The sequence below is a fragment of the Chanodichthys erythropterus genome, chromosome 2, assembly GCF_024489055.1.
Source record: "Chanodichthys erythropterus isolate Z2021 chromosome 2, ASM2448905v1, whole genome shotgun sequence".
NCBI lineage: Eukaryota > Metazoa > Chordata > Actinopteri > Cypriniformes > Xenocyprididae > Chanodichthys > Chanodichthys erythropterus.
In genome coordinates this window covers 7077369-7094838 of record NC_090222.1, presented here as the reverse complement: position 1 = coordinate 7094838, position 17470 = coordinate 7077369, and the positions used below count along the sequence as shown (strand labels likewise).

The window sequence follows — 17470 nt, the reverse complement described above, 5'->3', positions numbered from 1 at the left end:
CACTGCTGCTCGCGCATTGCCCCTGCTCCAGGTGTGAATGCACTCATTTGTTAACATGCACACATGCTTGAGGTGTGAAATGGCTGTAATGGTTCAAATTTGTCATGGTTCGGTTTGTTCCACTGTTTTCGGGTCAAAGTTTCGGTACGGTACGGTACAGTTTGACTACTATCAAACTAAAAAAAAAAAAAAAAAGGGGGGGGGGGGTTGTTGGGGGGGTTTGGTGGATAAGAACAAATAATCAAACTACAAACAATAAACAATAGCACAAATAAATTTAAAACAGCAAAGATACAAATTAAATAAACTGATTTTCAGGTTTTTCAGGAAGGTCTAACAGAAATTAAAGTAATCATTTGTTGTGTCGGATGTGATGTTAAGCAAATAAGCAGCATTTCGACTGTACCACTTCTACATCATGTTTTTACCATTTCTTGGTTCAAGAAAGATTCCAAGTTTGCGATATTTCCTCCTCCCCTTCACGAAACGCTCACTCTGTCTGGATGCACTTAAGTAAGGACAACTGTCACATATCACACATGCACACTACAATAAACAGACAGAACACAGGTTAATGCAGTGATGCAGTTAAGCTTCTTTTCAGTTACCTCGCGTCAGTTATGCTTTTTTCGTAAGTTGAATGGAGAAGGCGTAGGACGTAGCTTAAGTGTTTTGAACAGCAAGAGGCATTACACTTTCTCCGTAAGTTGAATATGGAAGGCGGACTAGCGGAAGCTAGATATTTTACTTTATAACTTGTTAAATATGGATATTTTTCTTAAACACATTTCTGTGCTTCAGAAGGCCTTTATTAACACCCTGGAGCTGTGTGGAGTACGTTTATGATAGATGGATGCACTTTGTTGAGCTTCACGCAATAATCTAGAATACTGTCTAACACTTGATGGCTGCTCTGTTAAGTCTTCGTCGTCAGTTAGGAACCTGGGTGTGCTCTTTGATACCAATCTTTCATTTGAAGGCCATGCTACTAGCATCTGTAAAACGGCATTCTTCCATCTTAAAAATATATCTAAACTACGACATATGCTCTCAATGAAAAATTCAGAACAGTTAGTTCATGCTTTCATGACCTCAAGGTTAGATTACTGTAACGGTCTACTGGGTGGTTGTTCCTCCGGCTTGATAAATAAACTACAGCTCGTACAAAATGCAGCAGCTAGAGTTCTTACTAGAACTGGGAAGCATGACCATATTAGCCCAGTTCTGTCGTCACTGCATTGGCTTCCTGTTAAACATCGTATAGATTTTAAAATCTTGCTAATTACTTACAAAGCACAAAATGGTTTAGCCCCCCCAGTACCTGAGCGAGCTCTTAATTCATTATAGTCCTTCACGTTTATTGCGATCTCAGAATTCAGGCCAGCTGATAATACCTAGAATATCAAAATCAACCGCAGGCGGTAGATCCTTCTATTTGGCACATAAACTCTGGAACAATCTTCCTAGCATTGTTCGGGATGCAGACACACTCTGTCAATCTAGACTAAAAACGCATCTCTTTAACCTGGCATACACATAACACATTATATATTTATATTTTCAAATCCGTTAAAGTATTATTAGGCTGCATAAATTAGTTCAGCCGGAACCAGGAACACTTCCTATAACACCAGATGTACTCGATACATCAGAAAATGAATGGCATCTTCGCTAATATTAGTCTTTCTGTTTATCCCGAGGTTTACCGTAGTCAACCGGATCTGGGCGGTATCCAGCTGAGACCAAGCCAGAGATCGAGTCAACTAGATCATCCATTGTGAAGACATCATCAACACGACAGCCAGTGCCACAGTTCCTCAACAGACCGTCCATACCGGCATGATGAATACGATCCTCAACTGGATGGAACTGAAATAAATACTTTGATTGTTGCGATCCTATCAGACTTATGATAGCAACCTGATTGTAACAAAGCACTGTTCGCCAGAGGAGAACTGGCCCCCCGACTAAGCCTGGTTTCTCCCAAGGTTTTTTTTTTTTTTCTCAATTTTAACACCTATTTGCCACTTGTTTGCCACCTGATGTCACCTGATGGAGTTTGGGTTCCTTGCCGCTGTCGCCTTTGGCTTGCTTAGTTGGGGACACTTGACATTTGATATTCAATAGTATTCTTGACATTTATTCAACAGTGCTTCTGATCTGCCTGCATTGACACCATTATTTAAGAGCTGCTGTGCAGCCAAATTATGTACCAGTTATCAATGTAAAGCTGCTTTGACACAATCTGCATTGTAAAAAGCGCAATATAAATAAAGGTGACTTGACGACTTCAAACAGGTGGTTTCTGTGCCCTGCCATTATAAAGCTTGGGAGCATCAGGGTGATTATTAATATAACTCTGATTGCATTTGTCTGAAAGTCAGGATGGCTTGATCATGGGGTAGTTTTCATTTAAATGTGAATTAATCCTTTAAATAAATCTTTATAAAAAGTAGTACAATAATGGTATCAGATGATATTTTGGGAAAGTCTTTTTTTCCTTATAATGAAACGTCAATATCATTTGGACACAAATGATTTTCAAAATATCCTCTTGTGTCGCACAGAAAAAAAGTAGTTCACACAGGTTTGGAACAACATTAGAGTGAGTAAATGATGACAGTAAATAAATGTCAGTTTCAGGTGAACTGTCCCTTTAAAGACACATACTAGTGTGACCACTGCCTTAGTAACCTTGTCCCCAAGAAAGCCAAAATATTTTACTTGAATGATTACAGACTTGTGGCCTTGAAATTGTACTGAAGTGAAGACTCATTCTGCATCATCTGAAATCCATGATTCATTTCCTCCACAACGTCACACAGTGCTGGGATTCTTTCCTCCTGCTCGGTTCACGCTCATCACTCAGTGAGTCTGTCAAACCTGTCAAGCCTGCAGGTGACACCACCTGTGCTGAAGCCACCTCAAACTGCGATGGATCCACATATTTACATGAAGAACCATCTGGTCTCATGGTGTGGAGTCAACAACCTGCAGCTGAACACCAAAAAGACAGTGGAAACTAGAACTGCACTATTAAGCATTAAAAAAAGATTGCAATCCTAATTCAAACACACATACAATCTTATTCCTAAATTACAACGAATCGGCTATGTCTATTAAACATTTTACAAGTACGATCAAAGCGCAACGTTCAAATCTGCGTTTGTGCTGCTGCTGACCCAGAGAGAGCAGATGTCATGTATACACTGCAAAACACGATAAGTTTAGAATACTCAATTTTTGTAGACATCGATTACCTCAAAAAAATTAAATATATAATAATAATTATAAATAACAATTAAGTCAAACTTAAATTTTATTTAATGTTTAAGTTCACTGTACTTAAAACTATTATGTACCATACTTAATGTTTCTCATTTTTCAATTATTCTGATGCAGTGGTTGTAAAACCGGATGAGTTCAGAATACTCAAAACATTTGAGTAAACAACTCAAAGATTATTATAGTAGAACTAGGTATTTTGTACTACACAAACTTGCTTATTACAATTTAATTTAAATATTGAATAAACTAACACCTAATCTTTACAGTTAAGTGTTAGTTAGCAAAAACACACCAGCATGTGCTAATAGGGCTGTGCGATATGACGATATCGTTACCACAAAATAAAATGTCTATCGTTATAGATTTTGCTGTATCGTATGTATCGTAATATGTAAATATACTGCACTATCGACACTTTAGAGTGATGAAATGAATGAATGAGAATATAAAGAGCGGACGTGCTTGATGTTAAAAGAGTTATAAGCGGAATATATCCTGAAAAGACGTGTGACATGAAGCGCTGCTCAGAGCGCGCAAGTGCTTTTTGACGCCTAATTGGGCTTGAATGGTTAAAAACACATAACTATGTGCCAAAGTGACCACATATTTGCAAGTAAACAGAGCCATTTATATCTTAAGTGAAGGTACAGCTGAGAAAGACAAGGCATGAGTTACCGTGTGTTCACACCGCCGCCTGCGAGAGCGTCAACATTCGCCTTGGCCGCCCTGCCAACAACGCTGTACTGTTCGTTCAAACCACCACCGACGGGAGGGTCAAAGCAGAGCCAAAGTAAATTAAAAGTCGCGTCAACCAATTGGAAGCCTCTCAAGCGAGGACCTCTACATTCTAATTGGTTGCCGCCGAACCACGTCATAGCTCATTAACATAAAGTTAACCTGATTTCAACTCTCTTCGCCGCTCTCACCGTCCAAGACGCGCCGCGCCGCTCTCGCCGGAGCTCGCCGCCGGCTCTCATTGAAAATGAATGACTAGCGTCACTTTGACGCTCTCGCCGCCGGCGGTGTGAACACACCGTTAATGGATCCGTGCAGTCAAGGCCCCGGTATACTTCAAACAAAGTTCTTTGTCGTTCTTCGTTTAGGGGTAAAACGAAGTTCGAAATGCGTGAACAGCGATATATTGTAATCGAACACCTGATGCCGCCCACACTGCTGAGAATGACGGTTATATGAATATGTAAATATGTGCTGTGCATTTTCTTCACAGTAACAAAATAAACAACAAAAATGAGAAAAAAGCAAGCCTTTATTATAGAAAGCATAAGAAAAGCGTTTGAATATAACAACATGGGTATGTTAGCACGAGCTCTGCAAATTAGCCCTCCACTGCAAATTAGTCACGTCACGTCTTCATATAGCACTTTATTCAATAGATTGCTTAAAATCAAGCAGCTTTATAGTATCAAACATGAAAAACAGTGTTAGTGCCTCTTTTTTTACAAACACAAATTCATTTTGTACTATAAAGCGGCTATCCAACGTGTTCATGTTTTCACCCACGGAGCTCTTACCTCAACAATCACAAACACACGATGCGAGAGAGGGCGGAGCCTCGCTGCACACCTCCTATTACGTTATCGTCACCGACCAATGGTAGTATGAAGGTGTTTTGCAGCTTGAGCGAACTTTTCCTGAAAGTTCACTTTGGCAAGCCGTTTCGAACTTCCAAAAAGAAGACAAAACGAACTTCGCTTTGGCCTGATTTTGTTTGAAATGACGTCACATCAGTTTGTTCTTCGATTTCGTTTTAAGTATACCGGGGCCTTCAGTCTCAAAGAGACAGCATCCAAATTTACCTGCTATCATTATTAATGCTAATCAAACAACAACAAAAAAGAGAATCTCTCACTGCTTGCTTTTGTAACTTTAATAAGAATAAATGTATATTTAATTTACACAGTAAAGACTATGCATTGTTTTTTATACCTTTGATTATTTTATAAATTTTCTAGTGCTTGAAGTTTTTTCAGGTAGGTCCATTTAGTCTCTCTATTGTAGTTTGTTTTCTTTGCTCTTTCCTTATCACAGTTTATTAGTCTTCAGTAAGCTTAAGAGTTTTTTAGGCTTGTATAAAGTTTTTAAATTATATTTAAATTGTGATAATTACGAAATTTCAATGATATGGAAAACTTTTATTTCATAAAAATCGTATTTAAAGCAAAAATAACTACATCATGATATATCGTTATCGTGATATAAAATTACTCATATCGTGATATAAGATTTTGGTCATATCGCCTAGCCCTACATGCTAATGTAGGGCTAACATTCAGAAAATGTAAATGTTTTAAGTTGCATCAATGATTTAACAGACTTTAATTACAGCATACTCAATCTTTATAAGTTAGTAGTAGTATTTTTCAGGTTTACAGTGTAGGTATGAAATGGCTTGACAAACAGTCTTTTCAACACAGTATTATTATTTCTGTAACATATAACAAAAATTCAAATTATCGCAGAAGTACTGGGATATACCTAAACCTTTGATTCACCAGCACTTTTTTTCCTGTGAGTTTTTCCACATTGTCAGGAAGAAATGAGCTTTGTGTCTTTAAGAAGATGTGCTCCGATAGCGTGGATATGTAAGTTAAGTTAAATGTCATTCAGTAAGTGCGGTACTAATTTAGCTTCCACACGCTGCATAAACACTAATATTTGCATGTTAAAAAAAAAAGTCATGTTTGAGGTCACACATCATGCTTTTGTGGTCATCATTTACTAGAGATGCACCAGTCGACCGGCCATACACCACAATTTAGTTTTATTATGGCCATTTTCTATTCTGGACTTGCACACAAACTGCATTGCAATCATTTCCCAAAGTGTCATTTGTGTGGAAATATTACGAAGTCTGTAAACAGGAAGTTAACAGGCCAGAGAAGGGACACTCTGAAGACAGACGCAAAGAGAACAAAGACGCACCGGCAAATTCTGTACCAGGCAGAGGCAAGCTCACTGTTTGCAATGCTCGAAATATAGGAAGAAAAATATAAATCCGTTATTACAAAACCGATATCCGATTATGGTAAAATGCTTAAATATCAGGGACAATATCAGTAAATCGATATATCGGTCGATCTCTAGTTATTAAGCACTGAATATCTCACAGGCAACTCCACAGAAAGCGATTATGGCTCTTGCAAGACTTTTAGATATAGATATAGAGAATGTGAAGCTTCCATCACGCCGCGTTCAGTTCTAGTCTGGGTTTGTTTATATCGTGCTGCTTTTCTACTAGCGAAGTTAGGGGAGTATTTTGATTTTCTGTAGCGATTGTGAAAAATGTCGCTATTGTAGGTCATTTATGCTGACGGGGAGACTTTTACTAAGATGTGATCTTTGCAAACTTTTCTAGAAAATTTATTTATATTCAGTGTCTGAGGCTGATGCTAGGGGAAACTTTTCAGTTTTATCTGCAGTAATATTTTATATAAGTATATAGCTTACATTCCAATATTAAATCAAAGAATGGCTCGACATGCATCCACAGGAGTCTAATCCTTGAATATCCACTGACCCTAGACCAGACCCTGGTGTATGGTTTCAGAAAGACAAATAATTCACAGAAAGTAAATGATTCGCCCATCACTCATCATGAACTCTTAATGGCCCAAAATCAAATTCCGCATAAACATTTATTCTGACTGGCCGTGTCAAGGGGTAGACAGAGAGGATGGTTCTCAAAACTTTCTTACAGAAGCTTACATAAACTGACGGAAACACTTCTGCCTCCACTAGAAAAATGACTTTCTTCTGGGAAGAGAGTAAGAATCAGTCCAACAGGTGTCATTCATCAGGGTGGGTTTAGGGCTGCAACAAATTACCATTTTGATGATCGATTAATCTATTGATTATTAGAGCGATTAATCGACCAATCATCGATTATTGCACTGATTAATCAGTGAGCTCTGTTCGATTATTCTACATTAGCAATTAGTTAAAATATTGAGTTATACTGTACTTTAACTAGTAAATATGTTTTATTTACTAGTTAAAGTACAGTATAACTCAATATTTTAACTAAGGAAATCACTTCAGCTTTTAAAAGTGTATTTTTAATAATTTTCAAGCCAACTGAATAGACCAATATCCTTCAGGTTAAAAAAAAATATAATGTAATTATGTGGGTCTATTTTATTTATATATTTATATATATATATATATATATATATATATATATATATATATATATATATATATATATATATATATATATATATATATATATATATATATATATACACACACACACACACACATACACACACAAACTATCAAGTTTATTGTCATTGAATGGCTTTCCTGAGGTAATGTTACATTTTGTGTAATATATTTGTTTGCAATTTTTATTGACTTCTTTCTGCGGTTAAAACTCCGATTAAGTGATTACAATAGAGATGGATTAATTTCAGTAAGTTCAATAAGTACTTTTTGATGTTCATTCATGTTTATTTTACGCTGTAATAGAGGGGAATAGGATCACATGACGCTTGAACCGAGGTGTTACAGTGATCTGCCACTCAACATTAAACAGTGTCACCACCACAAGTATTGTTTAGGGATGGGCATTTTTCCAAAATATTGTATTCGAATATTTGGGCTCGTAAAAAACAAATATTCAAATATTTGTTTATTTAAATGAGGTTTTACGAGAAGGAAGTTATTTTCTATTATCCTTCTATTATAGTTTTATATTCAAGATTTTGTAACCATTTCTGAACGAGTTTACGATTAGGCAATATACACAACAAGCTTACATTATATCTTAAGGTTTTCTTTTGTTCAAAGCATTAAGCAATGTGTGTAAACAGAAAATATTAAGAACAAAAGCATTTAATCTCAAGCAGCGCGAGCGGGAAAAATAGGCCTACTAATAAAGCAGACAGCGCCAGTTATTGTACAAAACGTACATAATACACTCGAGTCAGTAGCCTATGGTTATCGTGTTTATATTTTTCACAAGCTCATGTTGAGAAAAACAATAACATCCCCATGCTCGGGTGAGAATACGAGCCGTGCTGACTGACGTTGCAGAGACACAGAGATAATAATACATAACGTTAACTGTGTGCTAAGCTAAGATTCTAACAGTAGCACTTTTTTTTTGTGTTCATAAATATATCTCCCTCGACGAAACTTAAAAGAAGCATGTCTCAAAATCATTTTGCTATCAGATAAGTTATCTTCTTGGCTCACTCTTGGATAACTTACAGCTGCGCTTACCTGTCGTGAATGCAGTGATAGACAGCTGTCTTTCCTCACTCGACGGGTATTTAGATTTTATGTGCTTTCTCATTATGGTGTTGATATTATGATAATTCGGTTTCATTAATTAATTTGATCAAAAGTAATTCAATTTTGTAAGATCATTTTCATCCAAGTAATTCCAAACTTTGCGAGGCAGACGACAACATTATGTTATGATCAAATAAAATAAACTTGTTAAACACGCTCCACAGCGCCACCTGGTGCATTTAGTTATAACTGCGAGTTTTAGTGCTTAGGATTTATCATAGATTCACTGCATTTACGGCCAGGAAAGCAACATAGTAAAATTCGAATAGTATTTTTATTTTTCGAATATTAATTACAGAACGAATATTCGAATATTCGACTATTTGTGCACATCCCTAGTATTGTTTGAATCCTGTAGTAATATTGACTTAATTTAAAAGCTTAGACTTAGTTTTATATCAAAAGTAACCTGATCTGTCAGTGCGTTGTCTGTGTCCTCTTTGCTCTGTGATGCATCTTTCACTATGTGAGAAAATTAACGTGTGGCGTGAGAACAGTGACTTTGAATGAGAAATTGGTGGCCCTGCATGACAGTATTCTGTAGTTATGCTAAACGTTATGTTTGTTATGTTTGTTATGTTGTTGTTATGTTATGCAGGTTGAGGAGGTGACGGGGAGACGCCATATCAAACCTAATAATGTCACTGATTTAACCCACTCCCTATCACTCAATAAAATAATCACATTGCTGAGTGTTTTTGAAATTATTGTCTTTGTTGTTGAATCGACTTCTGTCAGCTTTTTAAACATTAATTTGGTCATTTTCTACCATATGATGGCTGAAGCAGCAGCGTGACACTGTTCTCATGGTAACCAGATCAACATTGTGAACGGAATACTACAAAACTGAAGTGAAAACATCAAATTATCATTCAATGGGATAAAATAGCTTATCTTCCCTGCAAACGATACCATGAAGAATGTGAATATTTAACCAAGTCAAACAAATAAGGTAAGCGGGTATCCATATTCATTTCAGTATCAGCAGATGCAAAACACCATTAAAAGGCGACAACTTTTAAAGTTAAAAAAACGATATAAGTTATGTAAACGATATAAACACCTTCTGGGTTCTCGATTTTATCGATTTGAGCAACCATAAAATAGGGCTGCAACAAACGATTATTTTGATAAATCGATTAATCTATCGATTATTAAAACGATTATTGCACTGGTTAATCAGTAAGCTTTGTTTGATTATTCTACTTTAGCAATTAATTAAAATATTGAGTTATACTGTACTTTAACTAGTAAATAAAACAAGGAAATCACTTCAGCTTTTGAAAGTGCATTTTTAATGATTTTCAAGCCAACTGAATAGACCAATATCCTTCAGGTTTTCTTTCCCCCTCAGAAGTCATCAACAGTCTAACTGTTACAATGACTGGTACTGTGTTTTTAAGTCTTTACATTTAAACTGTGTTTAAATGTAATTTATTTATTTTTTTCATTTTATTTTATTTTATTTTTTCAAATATATAATATATATACACACACTAACTATTGAGTTTATGGTCACTGAATGGCTTTCCTCCTATTTGTTTGCAAGTTTTATTGACTTCTTTCTGCGGTTAAAATTCTGATTAGGTGATTACATTAGAGATGGATTCATTTCAGTAAGTTCACTAAGTACTTTCATTCATGTTTATTTCGCGCTGTAATAGCAGAGAGGGATATGTTCACATGCCGCTTGACCTGAGGTGTTTACAGCGATCTGCCGCTCCAAGTTAAACAGCATCACAACCACAAGTATTGTTTGAATCCCATAGTAAAACTGACAGAATTTAAAAGCTGAGACTTAGTTTTATATCAAAAGTAACCTGATCTGTTGTCTGTGTCCTCTTTGCTCTGCGATGCATCTTTCATTGTGTGGGACGAGTGGCGTGAGAACAGTAAGTTTGAATGAAAGTTGGTGGCCCTGCATGACAGTATTCTGTAGTTATGCTAAACGTTATGTTTGTTATGTTTATGCTATGTTAATCTCCCACATTTCACGGTTTCCACTTCGTTTGCACTATGCACTCCAAAGTGCTGACTTCTTTTATTGGATTGGATCCGGAAGGGCTGCATTACAGTATTGCGCTACAACGCCCCACTGGTTACACAGTGTTATTGCAGGCCCTTCAAATAGGTAATATGAGATCAAGAGACTATTCGACAACAAAAATATTTGTTGACAATTTTTTATTGTCGCCGCTGTCGATAATGTCGACTAATCGTTTCAGCCCTAGACGCAAAACATACAAATTTTGAGTTTTTGATAGGATTCCTATATAGAAAAATCACTCCCTGCCCTCCAGACTCATTCGCGCTGCTGCTGTGACGTCATGTGCAAACAACCTATTGCTTGGTCTGAGGAGTTCGACCGATCCCGTTGTCCTTGCTAGACTGCGTTTACTCTGTATTTTTTTGGGTCTGATCTGCGGTACGTAGCATCAAAGCGGCAGCTGTTTACCCCCGTTTGCTAACGATGCAGGAGAAGACAGATAAATGCAAAGTGATTCTCATCTCAAATTGTATAGTTTGGATACCCCAGACCACCTTTATAAGCAGATTCAGGTACGGTTCATGGGTGCACACCAGAGCTCAGAAAACAGCATTCACATGAACCAAGGTCCAAGAAACAATTTCCATTTACTGAGTTTTTCCATTCACTATTAAAACCAAGAAGAGGGGAAAGTAATCTGCTGAAAATCTACAGAAAAGCAGGAGGCAAAGCAGGTCTGGAGTTCGTCTAGCTCTCAGTGACCTCAGAATGAGTTCACAGCCAGCAAGCATGAAGAGTTGTAGCTGATGTTAAGGATGTTACAACTTTACACAAAGTTACTGGGTTCCTTCAAATATCCTGAATCATCTCACTGACTGAAAGACTGAATATCAGGCATGGCAAGAAATGTGAAAGATCACCACTTTACAGCCACAAAGCACAGGAAGCCATCAACGTGGAACTACGTGACAGCTTCTTTATTCTCACATGGCTGCAAAAAACCACCACATGAGCTCACAAACTGAGTCAAAGCCAATCCACTTTTATGTTTCAAGCAATATTTGGAGTCAAACCCTCTTAGGTGACTTTGCATTGAGTATTTAAAACTACATAAGAGCAGATCACACTTGTTGAATGGATTTTAGTGGAAAGCACGCCCTAAATCTCAGAAATAAAATGTCTGTTGTTGCGTGAGTGAGAAGAAAATCTTTTTGCTGATGGTGCTCTCTGCACGCACTCTTCATGACAATTCTAAACCACTATGACGGTTACATTTACATTTGTTAATTTAGCAAACACTTATCCAAACTAGTGACTTGCAAATATTCACAGTTAACAAAGTCAAGTTTAATGTATAAGCTAGATTGGTATACAAGCTAAAGCAGAGGTGAAATGCAGAAGGGAAAAGAAAGGGTTTTTTTTGTTTGTTTGTTTTTTTTTTATGAAAGGGCTCATCCTTTTTTAAAGTAGCCAATAGCGTTTCATTTACATAACAGCCCAGCAAAGCCATATTTGTTTACTTTTTTTGTCATTGACTTTTTCACACACTATCCTATGACTACAGCAGTGCTATAGGCTACTTTATGGTGCTTTTTATATATTTTGAAGTTTGGCTATTTATTTTTGGATGAACTATCCCTTTTTAAAAAAGACAGTGGCAGATTACTGAAACTCTTGGGAAAGCATGCTATAAATCAACACTTAAAACACTCAGGATTGATGACAAATGTAATAAAGATTAGGACACTAAAAGAACGCAATTGCTTAGGCAGGAAAATCTAATGCACTTATACCATTTGTAAACATGACCATTAATTTATTATATCATAAAGATTCCTCAAGGATATAAAGTCACATAATAACTTAACGTAAACATTCCACGAAGCTGAGTAAGCAGTACAAAAGCACATAATTACACCCAGCATGGACAAAACTGCTGCGTCTGTGCTACTAATGGCTCCCCATGAAGTTCACTTAAAAACCTTTTGAGAAACGAGTGGGCTGTACATACTAACACAATCATTATTATATAAAGCAATAACTGTATACTTAACACCTTAAGATGTTTTAATGTAAACACTGATATACATAAAAAAGTCATAATACCAAATGCAGATATATTGCTTTTCAAACACACACTAGTTTTCAAGTGTCTGAAAACATGAATCTGTAGTTATGAACTGATGACCAGACAAGTCGGGGCCAATCTCTGAATGAATGGCAAGAGTCTGTCCAACACAAAAATGACGCAGAAGACTTGAAATACTTAAGATTGATGGATAATCAATGAGTACCCCAGGGATGACGTGTTTTTGTAGGCCAACCCGGAAGTTAGCGGCACACGGGTTTCCTCGATTGAAAGCCTATGCATTTTTCCCATAGACTTTTGGAAAATAAGCTCTGTGTTTAACAAAGGGTTATGACACTTACACGTTTTGTCTATCAAGATAATCTTTACAAGTTAAAACAACAAATACAATTTGAAGCCTAAATAAAGTTGTCAGATATAAAAGGCTAACAGTAGGCTATAAACGGACTACAGCACACCACGGTCACGGATCAACGTCACCACCACCAAGCTTCCTCAAAGTTTATTTAGAAAACAACTTTATTTATAAACATGCTCGCTGATTATGATCGGTGCTGTTATGAATACTTATCCACTTTTTCATGAGAAATGCTGTCCAAAATGTCCCGTTTTTAATGATGATGTCTAAAGTCCCTGCCAAAGGAAGTAGTCCCTTTTAGCAATTTGTGAGCAATTTCGCCGATTTTAAGACTCAGTAAAAGTTTTTTAAAAAAATCACAAGAGGGTTATAACTGGTGTGTTTTATGTCATAGATCAAAACTTGAAAGTATTTAGAGGCTTTGTTAACCACAGACCTTATTTCAGGCGATTCAGCAAAAACCCGTTCAAAAAACCCAAAGACTTTACGGCGTTGGAACCAGAAGTCCTAAAATGCTAACTCACTTCCGGGATTTGCCTACAAAAATGCGTCATCCCTGAGGCACTCGATTCAAAATGCTTCCAGTCATTCTGACAAATATCTCGACAATTATATTTCCCTACTCTGCAAACATTCTAACATGAAAGGAAGCTAATAGGGATTAGAAGTGAAGAAAAGGGATGACAGTAAAGTTTTAAACGGGCCCTTGTGAAAACAGACCAAGTGAGGATAAAGCAGAGATTTCATGTGCATTTCAGTGGAATAATTCATGGGATATTGTTCACTGTACAAGAAAGAAAAGCCAAGAGAGACTTCATGTGCATTTCACTGGAATAATTCACAGGATATTGTTCACTGTACAAGCAAGAAAAGCCAAGAATCTGCACTTGATAATACTAAAACTGCCCTGGCCACAGCAGTTCTTGTGATATCTGTTACGCCCCAATAAAAATATGGAGGTGTTACAAAACTTTACTGACAAAAGATAAAAACAAAACAAGTGTGAAAACGGACAAAACCGGTCCACTGCAATGAAGACTGATAATTCAGTTTGTAAGAAACTTCTGTCTTCAATTGCCTGTTACCTTGAGGCTTCAAGATGACTCTTTTAATTAGAGAGCTGAAGAATTAAAGGATTTCAGAGGCACAGACCCGAGAACCAAAGCATTGAGATGCTAAAGGATCCTGAAGAGGTCAATTCAGTCCATGTTAATTGCTTGGCAGTCCTTGAAAAGACTGCTTGTCACACACCTTTACATGTGCTGATGCATACAGGCCAACTAAACTCACACATTACCATGAGAATCGTCAGATGTTTTAGGGTTATAGTTCAAGCAATAATGCACATATAAGTAATAGTCTTTTTCTTTATTAAATGATAAACATGAGAGTCATTACAGCTAGTGTCACTTTTTAATTCAGAGACTATGATGTTATAAATGAAGATCAAGAAGAAATATCCTTCTAAAACTGAGTATTATTGACAGCAATAAACAAATGAGAGTCACTGATCATATGACTCTTTGTACAAAGAGTGAGATTCTCTTTCTTCCATTGATGGATCATCTCAGATCCTGTTGGCGAACATGACCATCAGCTTTAAGTCATGTGGCTCCAGTGCTGCTAACCAAAATACAGAGACGTTTCAACTTGTTATGCTGAATATGATTTTTTTTTTTTTTTTTTAAATGCATTACGTTAGAAAAATGCAACATTACCATTTTAACTAGTGGTCTTTGCTTAAAAAAATAAATAAATAAATACTTATTTTCCAGTAAAGTGAGGTTTATTGATAGAGACCTCCATGACCACATATGGGCTCATCTTCACCCTGCAAAGCTGATTATCTGTCAAGCAGCTGCCATTTCTCTACAGAAATCACCCTACCACACATACAATGGACAGACAGATAGATAAAGAGATAGACAGACAGATAATAGATGAATAAAACAATAGTCAGTCAGACACACACACACACATACATACATAGACAGACAGATAGGTAGATACAATGTTAGATAAAAGGATACACAGACAGAACAATGGAGACAGGCAATTAGACAGATAGATACTTTAAGTTATATGACGTCTGATGGATTTGGCACACACTGGTATGTTTTAAACTCCAGCTGATGGCGCAGATCAGCGCGTAAGACAAAAGCCCGTTGTAGCCTCACATGTGCTTAAGAGCGTTTCTGCTGCGGCAGCTGAACATGCATGATTCCTGAATGCTGATAGGCTCCTCGAGACAGAGTGCAACATGTAGCACAGGAAGGAAACTCTCATCTGAGCAGGCCAGAGAGGAACATCTCATGGCCTACATCCCCATCCACATCATCACACACAAACGCAACACATACCTGGAGCTTCTGAACGGATGTGAATCTTAAGTCATGCACGAACGGGTTTCTGAATGGAGGAGGCAGCTCGCGCTTCTGCTCTCCATCCGCATGTGTGCTCTTGATCAGCCTCATCCTCGACAAATCCCAATCAATTACAGTAACCAAACTGCCGTGATATCCGTATCTGCGTCCTGTAGGCCTGCGGATTCCACTTCAGCGCGTTATTATCTAGCAGTCCTGGAGCTCGAGGAGGGTTGAGGGATTAGGCGGATCATGTATTTGACGATCGCTCCTCTTTCCGTGTGCGCAACAGCAGCAGTCAGTCCCGCTGGATGTCATGGAGGGACAGAATCCTGCCGGTGGTGCGCATGCGCGGGCCTGCTCCTCCTCCGCTCACGCCATAAGATGCTCCACTGTGATGTGACTACGCACGCGCAGATCCTCCATCCGCTCCAATGGGCGGCAAAGGTTGATGGCTAACAGTTTCCTTTAAAAGGCATCTATCTATAAACACCCAATTTATACACAAAAAAAAAAGTATTCTAAATCTACAATGTTAAAATAATAATAATTATATATATATATATATATATATATATATATATATATATATATATATATATATATATATATATATATATATATATATATATATATATATATATAGAGAGAGAGAGAGAGAGAGAGAGAGAGAGAGAGAGAGAGAAAATATTCTATTTTTTTATATTTTCATATTTTGTCAAATCAACTTAGGTAATTAATGTGGTTCAGATAACATTATATTGAGATTCTGTTGATTGAATCAATGGCCTTCATTGTGTTAACTCAAATTTTTCATTTCAATGAACTCAAAATTTTAAGGCAACTATGGTAACTTACTTTTTTTAAAGTTAAACCAACAGTTCTTGTTTACAGTGTATATAAAAGTGTATATAAATATATAAATCTATCAATTATTAAGTAAGTCATTTCCATCACTGAACACCTAAAGGTACAGTGAAAAAGTATCCAACTAAACTATGTGAACCACTTGCAGAATCTGTGAAAATGAGAATTATTTTAATAAAATAAGAGGGATAATAAAAAATGCATGTTATTTTTGGTTTAGTACTGTCCTGAGTAAGATATTTTACATAAAAAATGTTTGCATTTAGTTCACAAGACAAAACAATAGCTGAATTTATTAAAATAACCCCATTCATAAGTATGTGAACCATTGATTCTCAATACTGTGTGTGGCTACCTGATGATCCACGACTGTTTTTATGTTTTGTGATGGTTGTTCATGAGTCTCTTGTTTGTCCTGAGCAGTTAAACTGAGCTCCGTTCTTCAGAAAATTCCTCCAGGTCCTGCAGATTCATCGGTTTTCAAGCATTTTTGCATATTTGAACCCATTCCAGCAGTGACTGTATGATTTTGAGATTCATCTTTTCACACTGGAGGACAACGAGGGACTCAAACTCAACTATTAAAAAAAGTTCAAACATTCACTGATGCTCCAGAAGGAAACATGATGCATTAAGAGTCGGGGGGTGAAAACTTTTTAATTCAAATATCAAGGTAAATTGTACTTAATTTTTCTGCCGGGAAACATGCAAGTATCTTCTGTTGGTTCTGAAGGGCAGTACTAAATGAAAAACAATGACATTTAAACAAAATAAGATAAATTATGACATCTTCATCCTGTTCAAAGGTTTTCACACCCCAACTCTTAATGCATCGTGTTTTCTTCTGGAGCATCAGTGAAGGTTTGAACCTTTTTTAATAGTTGAGTTTGAGTCCCTCAGTTGTTCTCAGTGCGAAAACACAGATCTCAAAATCCTACAGTCACTGCTGGAAAGGGTTCAAATATGCAAAAATGCTTGAAAACTGATGAATCTGCAGGAGCTGGAGGATTTTTTCTGAAGAACAGAGCTCAGTTTAACTGCTCAGGACAAACAAGAGACTCAAGAACAACCATCACAAAAAAAAAAAAAAAAAAAAAAAAAACAGTCGTGGATCATCAGGTAACCACACACAGTATTGAGAATCAATGGTTCACATACTTATGAATGGGGTTATTTTAATAAATTCAGCTATTGTTTTTTCT

At 36.8% G+C, this 17470-nt stretch overlaps 1 protein-coding gene across 1 annotated transcript in view; it reads right to left on the bottom strand.

Annotated features, from left to right (window-relative positions):
* The window catches only part of LOC137030272 (lysophosphatidylcholine acyltransferase 1), a 52083-nt gene extending 36360 nt beyond the window's left edge, over window positions 1-15723 (bottom strand). Inside the window, exon 1 of the mRNA XM_067400487.1 lies at window positions 15399-15723. Coding sequence (XP_067256588.1) covers window positions 15399-15512 — 114 coding nt within the window. The 5' untranslated portion in view covers window positions 15513-15723. The remainder of the gene's footprint in view (window positions 1-15398) is intronic.
* Window positions 15724-17470: the final 1747 nt, after the last annotated feature.